Source organism: Lipotes vexillifer, unplaced genomic scaffold (genome assembly GCF_000442215.2).
Source record: "Lipotes vexillifer unplaced genomic scaffold, Lipotes_vexillifer_v1.1 scaffold916, whole genome shotgun sequence".
Lineage (NCBI taxonomy): Eukaryota > Metazoa > Chordata > Mammalia > Artiodactyla > Lipotidae > Lipotes > Lipotes vexillifer.
In genome coordinates, this window is record NW_006798383.1 from 3,925,200 (window position 1) to 3,935,173 (window position 9,974).

Below are 9,974 nucleotides of genomic sequence, written 5' to 3' on the forward strand. Positions count from 1 at the left end.
CCCTACACCCTCACTGACTCATTCTGGTCTTATCTGAACTGGAGGATTTAGAAGTTCTTTGTAGCTAAATTGATTCTCTCCAACTTTAGCATAAGACTCGGAGGGCAGGCGGCAATGCCTTCTCTTGTCTTTCACTGTTTTTGAGGATGGGGGGGCACGAGGAGTACCTTCAGAGAAGAATCGCTCTCTGGGGGGCGCTGCCCGTAGGTAGGTTTGCAAGTCAACAAGCAGGTACTAACCATGCGCTGGCTGCATGCCAGGGATTAATGAGATGCAGACCTGCTTCTTGTGATGGTCCCACCGATAGCTGATGTCCGGGAAGGCCCAGGACCAGCAGAAATGGAGGGTGAAGACCACTGTGAGGGAAGGTCCCCTGGGAACCAGCCCAACTCACTAGCCTGGGGACAGGTAGGGGATGCGGAGACCCAGGAAGCAGCACCACCCACATGGGTCAGGGCAAAGAGCCCAGTTTGGAGCAGGAGACCAAGTTCACACCTCGGCTCTGCCACTTTTATGGGCAGTTACTTAACATCTCTGAACCTCAACATCTTTATCCCTCAAGCAGAAATCATAATGCATGCCTCAGTGTGGAGATTTGCATACGATCACAAATTAAAAAGCACTTTGTAAGCTATAAATTCCAACACCTAATGAACATGTCACAGTAATAGTAGGTTATGACACACCTGAGAAGATTCCCTCTAGATTACACAACATAATCAATTGCCTTAAACATGTTCCAAAATGGTGTGATGGTTAATGGCCTTTATGACCAGACAGACCCGGGATCAAATCCTAACTCTGCCAAGTCACAGGCCATGTTACCTAAGCTGTCAGAGCCTCAGCTGGATAATGGTGCCAGGAGGACTCGAGCAGGTTGAGAGGGGAAGTGTGCTTGATTTAAAGGTTACCTGTGATTACAATGGTAGCCAGTGGAAAGAGTTCAGCCTGCAGTTTTTCATCCTTTCATAGGAGAACTTGATCTCTCCATGCTTTTTGTAAAAAGGAAACCAAAGTCCCAGAGCCTGAGAAACTCCTCCTAAGCTACACAGCCCGGGGTGAGCAGAGGTGGCCCTGGAGGGGTGGGAGAGGCCTCTATGAAGGCAATGGCCTTCAAAATCAGGGGCTTCTGATCCCCTGGGGGCTGTTAACATGCAGATTGCTAGGCCCACCTGGCCCAGAATTTCTGGTGTAGTAAGTCAGCCTTTTCTTGGCCTACAGAATGCCCCTCTTCAGGGTGTCCCCCATCCCATTAGTGAGGCCGTGAAACGCTTACCTGGGAGGAAGGGGATGATTCTCTGCTTGGGGTCCTTCTGGCCACCTTCGATGGGAAACTTATCCAAAAGCTGCATCTGAGGAGCCAGACAGAGGAACAGGATTCAGAAGACTGGAACGGCCCTCAGCGTCCCCTCCCCACTCCGCTCCACTGCTCCAGGGCCCCACTGTCCTCACACGGATGAGCAACGCCTCAAATCCCTCATTTCACAGACAATTAACAAACCACATGGGGCATGAGTGGGAGGATGCCACAGCTCTCTATGCATCAAAGGGGGAGTCTGAACAGTCTCAAGGAGGCCTGAGGGTGTAGAGGGAGGTGTCCAGAGATGACCCGGAGTGAGGCCAGGGTAGGGACCAGCAAGATTTCAGGCCAGGCTGCAGATGGGGTTTCCAGAGACTTCTCCCGACCCAGTTGTTTTCATACGTCATATGCTGGGTGAGCCCTTCAGTCACCTGCCATCCTAATACCCCCCGGGGCCAGGATGGGGAAGGCCCCACCTGATGCTTCAGACAGACCACCCACCTTCCAGAACCGCTCTGCGGAAACAGACCCAGATGTTATTTTAATTGCAAAACCAAATCCAGCCCACTGCCCCCAACTGCTGGAGGACCCCCTCCTCCGTTTCCTACCTTCCCACCCTGAGACCGCTGCTGTTTTTCCAGGGACAGACCCATTGGAAGAGTTTCCAGGGTTCTGGAAGAACAGCTGTTTTTTCTTCTGCTATTCTGGGCTGAAATTCTGTATAAACTGGAAAAACACACAGGAGACAGGATGGACGAAGCCACAGCCCCTGTGCGTGTGTGTGGTTAGCCTCCCTTCCAAGGAGTGGGTGGGCAGGAGGTGGAGCAGAATGGAGAGTGGGATCTAGCCCCGCGGACCCAGCTGTGTGACCCTGGGCCGGGCTGCAAGCTTTCTCTGAAGTTGGGCTTCAGGCGCCTCATCAGTAAAATGAGGAAGATCCGTCACATGACATCTGCAGTCCATTCCTTCTTCTGAATATTAATTAACACTTATTGAGCGTCTACTTAGAGCACTAAGAAAATAGCAGTAACGAGAAGAGACGAAGTCCCTGCCCTCAGGGAGTTTACATTCTAGTTGGGGGGAGACACACAGTAAACAAATATGAGTGTCTACTTAGAGCACTAAGAAAACAGCAGTAAAGAGGAGAGACAGAAGTCCCTGCCCTCAGGGAGTTTACATTCTAGTTGGGGGGAGACACACAGTAAACAAATATGAGCGTCTACTTAGAGCACTAAGAAAATAGCAGTAAAGAGGAGAGACGAAGTCCCTGCCCTCAGGGAGTTTACATTCTAGTTGGGGGGAGACACACAGTAAACAAATATGTACTGTGTTGGGGGGATACATGCTATGAAGAAAAATGAAGTAGGATGAGGTGGTGGCGCAGAACAGGAAGGAACAGTTATTTTATACAGAGTGGTGTGGAAGGCCTCACAAATCAATGGCAATTCGGCAGAGACCGGCAGGAGGTAAGGAAGTGAGCCACAGTGGAGGGGGGAGAACGTTCCAGGCAGGGGAAGGGCCAGTGGAGTGGAGGCTGGAGTCGAGTGAGCAGGGGCCGAGGTATAGGCACTGAGATCCAGGTGGGGCCCGGATCATGGAGAGGATGGCTCGAACTACAGGGAAGTGACTGGGCCACAGCGAGGAAGCAGGGACACCAGTCAGGAGCCTGTTTGTTGGCTTGGACCAAAGTGCTGCCTTGGAGGTGGTGAAATGTGGTCCTACGCTAGATTTGACACGTGTAGTGTATGTACGTGTGCATTTTCCCATCTACCCACGCACTCACCCAGCTCTACAGCATGATTTTAGGATCCTCTCTTGCACAATCAAGATCCAACATACACAAGCAATTTACAGCCCACACGTGAAGGGCGGGTCATTGTCAGATTCCATTCAAAACAAGACAGTGACTGCACTGTTATTAACTTTCACTTCCCTGAACACAGTCTAAGATTTAACAAAAGCTGGCTCGTGAGTTTTCAAACCCCAATGTTATAAGTCCACCTCTCCAACCTTTAATAATTGCCTGCTATGTGTAAATATGGACAATGGGCCATGACACTATAAACCTATACTTAGATTTCTTTATTTTTTGTGGTACGCGGGCCTCTCACTGTTGTGGCCTCTCCTGTTGCGAAGCACAGGCTCTGGACGCGGAGGCTCAGTGGCCATGGGCCCAGCCGCTCCGCGGCATGTGGGATCCTCCCAGACCGGGGCACGATCCTGTGTCCCCTGCATCGGCAGGCAGACTCTCAACCACTGTGCCACCAGCGAAGCCCAGGATTTTTTTTAATCAATAGATTTTCAAATAAATTCTACATGGAGTAAAACTCTTATTTTCTCCTCTCCCCATTTTCCTCACCCATATTCTATTTTGTAAATTTTATTTCTATATTACATAAGTAATTCATGTTCATTGAGGGGAAAAACTAGAAATTACAGAAGCAGTAGGTGGTCAAAAGGAGAGCAAGAATCACTCATAATCCTTCCCCCTGAAAAAGAAGCATTAATATTTGGGATATATATCCTTTCCAGATGTTCTTACATGCATGTAGATAAAATAAGCTCAGCAAGTACTCTCATTACAGTGTGTAATGACATTGTCCCACGTCAGTGACTACTTCCGTATCGGAAGTAACTAGAGTTTTGCTCATTTATTCAAACAGTAGGCAGTAGGGCAGGCTGTGGTAGAGAATGCAAAAATGGATCACACTGTTCTTGTCCTGGAAGATTTGTCAATCCAGGAACAGAGATGAGGAATCCAAACAAAGACAATACAAGGTAGAAAGAGATAGGTGCCACAAGAGGGGTCTGTTCATTAATTCATTATCCATTCTTTCAAGGAACATTTGCTTCCTGTCCCACATCTCATCTCAAAGGGAATGAAAGATGAATTAGGCAAAGCCATTGCCCCTGGGGTAGTCACGAACTGAGGCAGGAGGCAGAGTCATGAGCAAGTAATACTAATGACTTATGATAGATGCCAAACTAGCAGGGAGTTCTAGGCAAGGTGAATGTCCAACTCTGCCTGAGAATATCTGGGCAGACTTCACAGAGGACGTGACACTTGAAGTTGATTTTAAGGAATGGATATGAATTCACCAGGAGACTGGATGAAGAAAGCATTTGAAACTCAAGAACAGCTTATATAAAACCACAAATATGTGAGATGTTCTCCTGCTTAGGAAACATAAGAGCTTCAGTGTGGAGAGTTGGGGGGACTTGTGGAAGACCAAGCTACAAAGATGGGTTGGGATGAATTGTGGGGAGCCTTGTATGTCATCCCCCAAAGATTTAGTTCCTTCTGTGGTCAGTGAACAGCCACTGATCCATATCAGCATTCTTAATTGTGAGGCAGAATGTTTCAAGGTTTGAATGGGTCATGGTTGATTTACCTGCTCTCTACTGTTGGATATTCGCTACTACATGTAATATCAGAGTGAACACCCTTTCCATGTACCTATGAACCTTTCTTAACATTTTTTTCTATTTTTTGTTTCATCTCATTGAAACCTATGCAAATTTACAGGTTCCTTAAATCTTTTCTGGAAGAAGATTGAAGATAAATACATGGATATAATTAATACGTTGAAGGCCAGGCCTGAGGCCTTGGAACAGCAGCTTCATAGGATTTCTGAGGAAGAACACAGAGATGATGAGGAGAAAGGCAGGCCCAGCTCATGCCCCATGTAGAGTGATTTGCTCTCATCAGATCCCTTTTCTCCTGAAAGAAAGTGGCTTGCTGTGTCCAGCAAGCTGAGGGACTTACCCAAATTGCCCTATCTCTTTGGGGCTGGCAGGAGTTAGGATACAGAAACTTTAAGTTTCTGGGGTTTCCCTGGTGGTCCAGTGATAAAGAATCCACCTTCCAATGCAGGGGACACGGGTTTGATCCCTGGTCGGGGAACTAAGATCCCACATGCTGCGGGGCAGATAAGCCCGCGCACCACAACTACTGAGCCCGCGCGCCAAAACTACTGAACTCACCTGCCTCAACAAGAGAGCCCGCATGCTGCAAACTACAGAGCCCATGAGCCATGGAGCTCATGCGCCACAGCTAGAGAGAGAAGAACTCGTGCGCCACAACCAAAGAGAAGCCCACATGCCGCAATGAAGAGCCCCTGTGCTGCAATGACAGATCCCGCATGCCTCAACGAAGACCCCGCGTGCCACAACTAAGACCTGACTCAGCCAAAATATATACAATATATATATATAAATAAATGGTAAGCCTTTTAAAAAAAGTTATAAAAAAAAAGAAACTTTAAGTTTCTTATCAGCTCTGACATACATTTGTTCTCTGACTCCTGAATTCCTTTTCAGACATAAGATTCTGAGATTCTCACTAACAGTGCATAGGGATGGTGGTGCCCAGAGAAGTGGACAGGGGCACGTAAGATTCATGCATTCCTTCCTTTCCTCCCAAAACATTTGCTATGTGCCTTCTAGATGCCAGCCCTCTGTTAGGGGCTAGAAATAATTTAAACTGCTGGTCTATGGACCACAGTAGCAAAGCCCTAGAGCTGTCTCATATGGCAGTCACTACCCACATGTGGCTATTAAGCACTTGAAATGTGGCCTGTCCAAACAGAGATGTGCTGTAAGTTTAAAATATGCACCAGGTGTGGCGCAGTGGTTGAGAGTCCGCCTGCCGATGCAGGGGATACGGGTTCGTGCCCCGGTCCGGGAGGATCCCACATGCCGTGGAGCGGCTGGGCCCGTGAGCCATGGCCGCTGAGCTTGCGCGTCCGGCAACGGGAAAGGCCACACTATGATCACGCAAGAAAAAAAAAAAAAAAAAAAAATATGCACCAGGTGTTGAAGACTTAGTACAAACCAAAAAAAGTGAAATATCTCATGAACAATTTTTGTATTGATTGCATGTTGGAATGATAATATTTTGGATATATCAGGTTAAGTAAAAATACTTTAAAAATAATTTCACCTGTTTTATGTTTTTATGTAGCTACTAGAAGAAGTTAAATTATATATATGGTTCATAGTATATTTCTATTGGACAGGCTGCTCTAGAGCAAGATGGTTCTCAAAATGTAGTTTTAAGTCTGCCCATACCTGACACCTTGGGGGAGGGGAGGTGTTTGTTAAAAATGCAGTTTCCTGGGCCCTACCCAGAAGTCTGTGAAGCTTTGTTTTGGTGCTAGAGACTGACAAGCAAGTTTTGGAGTGGTGGGGAATGGCGAGGCTATGTGCAAAGGATTCTGTGGGACCTGAAGGGAGAGGTCAGGGAAGACTTCCTGTAGGAGGTGAAACTAGCTCTGTCTTGGCAGAGTGACGGTCACGTTCCCTGTACCTTCCCTGCCAAGAGCAGTCTGAACCTCTCCGTGGGTTCACGTGCCTCCTGGAAGGCAAGGGTCATCTGATAGCCCTGCGGATTTGAGTTTTTCCTCAAAAGGCCTTTTGAGGATGCTTTGCAGCTGGGCTCTCTCCCACCTCCTCCTGTAACAGATATTCCTCTTCCCCACCTCTGCCTTAGTCTGGGCCCCCTGAGGCCACGACAAGCCCATCTGCTAAAAGTACTGGGTCAGTGGGCTCTCTCCAGAGCCGTGAGCGCCCAGCTGACCTGCCACCCTCCACCTTGAGCCTTCAGGTGCTGACCTTAGCACAGCTGTCACCTGGTCGCCCCACTAGATAAGAGGGAGGCATCTGTCCTCCCTGTTATCTCCAGGGCCCACTGGCCACAGGAAGACGATGCACTGCTAACCAGATGTTGGTGACATTTTCTCTGTCCATAGGTGACATTTCAAAAAAAGCCAATGCCCTGGCTCAGACTCCAGAGCAAACCAAATACAGGCGGCCAGCTGAGTTTACTCAGTCGGGGCAGGGCGGGGCGGGGCTCGAAAATCTGCCCCATTCAGCGAAGTGGCCCGTGCGCAGTATGGCAGAGTGGTGGGCGGTGGGATAAACATGTGCGGCCACGTGTAATACACAGTTCAAATGTCACCCCACCTGCGGGGCCAGGCAGGCCGCGAAGTGGGTTCTGTAACCTGGTGGGCGCCTAATTTGCAGGACTGGGTCTGATAGAGAAACGTCACATGAAAGGCTGAGGGAAGCTGTCTGATGAAGAGGCTGCCCAGACCTTCCCTGAGGAGGAAGCCTGGGTGTGTGGGCAGTGAGGAAGGAAGCTCTGCCCCGCAGAGAATTCTGCTGCAGCCACGTTTTCGGGCGCAGGAAGTGGATTCTCCTGTCACTCCAGCAAGGGCCTGAGTCGTGCTGGAGGAAAAGCAGGGCCCGTTGCCAGGGTCCTTCTTAGAGTGAGAGGCATTTGGCTAAGGGAGCCCTCGGCAAGCACGTCAGAACTCTGCAGCGTGTGGAGGACGCCAGGCTGTTTATCTAAGGGGTGGATACTGCGAGAGATACAGGACAGCTCGGCTTCAAGAGCTGGCCCCAGCCAGAGAAAGCTGATTCGGCAGCTCTTCGTGGGCAGGGCTAAGCAGCAATAAACACTGGGGAGAGAGAAGGGTGGACCCCGGGCCCAGCTGGGGCACATCTGTAACCCAAGAGGCCGACGCCTCGCCCTTCTGAGAGGGTGGAGTTCCCAGCAACTCCAGTTTTGGGGCCCCAACGCTTGTGACCATTTCCAGCTCAGGAACAAAGGGAACGTTAGTTACTACAAGAGGCTGGTGGGTTCCCTGATCTAGAGATTCCCCTTACAAAGAGGCAAGGTCACTCCATCTCCCTGGGAACTCTGAGAGATCACGGGAAACCTCAGAATTGGTTTGTCCATCCTACAGACTTAGGGCTCACCAGGCCCTGTGTTAGATGCGGGGACACAGCAGGGAGAATCACGGAAACAGAGAGGGACAATAACGATACGTGTGACTTTTCTCAAAGTTCTCATCCTTTGTGGTCTGAAATGTACTTCCCCATTCCCCTTCTTCTTTGATGGCCTTATCAGGCGACACCTACTCTGGGAAGCCTTTGACTGTCCCAGCCTAAGGTCACACCACCTCTCTTGGAATTCCAACAGCACTCCTGGTTGGTATCCCTATTTCAGTATTTCACATAGTCTTTTGAAAAGTTTTTGTACATGTTCATCTCATTGCCCACAAGAGGAGGCATCCTTCCCTTTGAATGGTCTTGATGCCCTTGCAGAAAACCAGTTCAGGATAAATGTACGGGTTTGTTTATTCCTGGACTCTCAATTCTATTCCTTTGATCTATATGTCTATCCTAGGTCTGTAGGATGCCATCTTGATTACTGTAGCTTTGTACAAGTTGTTTTCTTTTCTTTAATAGACTTTTTAAAGAGAAGTTTTAAGTTCACAGCAAAATTGAGCAGAGCGTACAGAGAGTTCTCATATACTCCCTGACTCCACACATTCCTGGTTTCCCCCCATCAACATCCCAGCATCCCAGAGCAGCACATTTACTGCAATTGATGAAGCTACACTGACAGATAACTATCACCCAAAGTCCATAGTTTACATTAAGGTTCATGTTTGGTATTGTACATTCTAGGGGTTTGGCCAAATGTATCACATGTGTCCACCATGACAGTATCACACAAAATAGTTTCACTGCCCTAAAAAACCTCTGTGTTCCACCTATTAGTCCTCTTCCCACCAACCTGAGCAACCACTGATACTTTACTATCTCCATAGTTTTGCCTTTACTAGAATATCATATAGTTGGAATCGTACAGTATGTAGCCTTTAAAAAATAGATTCTTTAATTTTTAAAATGCACAATATGCATTTAAGGTTCTTCCATGTCTTTTTATGGCTTGATAGCTCACTTCTTTTTAACACTGAATAATATTCCATTACATAGATGTGCTACAGCTTATTTATCTATTCACCTACTGAAGGACATCTTGGTTGCATCCAAGTTTTGGCAATTATGAATAATGCTGTTGTAAACATCCATGTGCAGGTTTTCGTGTGGACATAGTTTTCAACTCATTTGTTTAAACACCAAGGAGGATGACTGCTGAATTGTATGGTTAGAGTATGTTTAGTTTTGTAAAAAACTGCCAAACTGTCTTCCAAAGTGGCTGTACCGGGGCTTCCCTGGTGGCGCAGTGGTTAAGAATCCGCCTGCCAATGCAGGGGACTTGGGTTCGAGCCCTGGTCCAGGAAGATCCCACATGCCACGGAGCAACTAAGCCCGTGCGCCGCAACTACTGAGCCTGTGCTCTAGAGCCCGCGAGCCACAAATACTGAGCCCACGTGCCACAATAGTGAAGCCCGCGTGCCTAGCCTAGAGCCCGTGCTCTGCAACAAGAGAAGCCACCGCGATGAGAAGTCAGCACACCACAATGAAGAGTAGCCCCCACTTGCCACAACTAGAGAAAAGCCCACGCGCAGCAATGACGACCTGATGCAGCCAAAAATAAATAAATAAATAAATTAATTAAAATACAGCTAAGGACATAGTCATGATCTGTGTGAGAGGATTCACCATCATGTACCCTAGTCCCTAAGAAAGTTATTTTTTATGTTCCATGGGCCTCTCAACCTTGCGCATGTACCCGGCCCATGTGCTAGTTGCCCACCTCAGTCAGGGGCCATCATACCTTTGGGACCTAGTGATTCTCAGAATGGTGGCACAACTCTGAACTTTCCCATGAAGATATAAAAATAATAGATGTGGGAGTGACTGGACAGCACCTCTAAAACACTTATTAGCAGATCTTTTTTGGGGGAGGGGTTCAGCA

General features: G+C 48.1%; 1 protein-coding gene across 1 annotated transcript in view; it reads right to left on the minus strand.

Annotated features, from left to right (window-relative positions):
• SH3PXD2A (SH3 and PX domains 2A) overlaps nt 1-9,974 on the minus strand; it is a 237,414-nt gene that overhangs the window by 147,446 nt on the left and 79,994 nt on the right. The window contains exon 3 of the mRNA XM_007470435.1: nt 1,277-1,352. Within this exon, the coding sequence (XP_007470497.1) occupies nt 1,277-1,352 (76 nt within the window). The remainder of the gene's footprint in view (nt 1-1,276; nt 1,353-9,974) is intronic.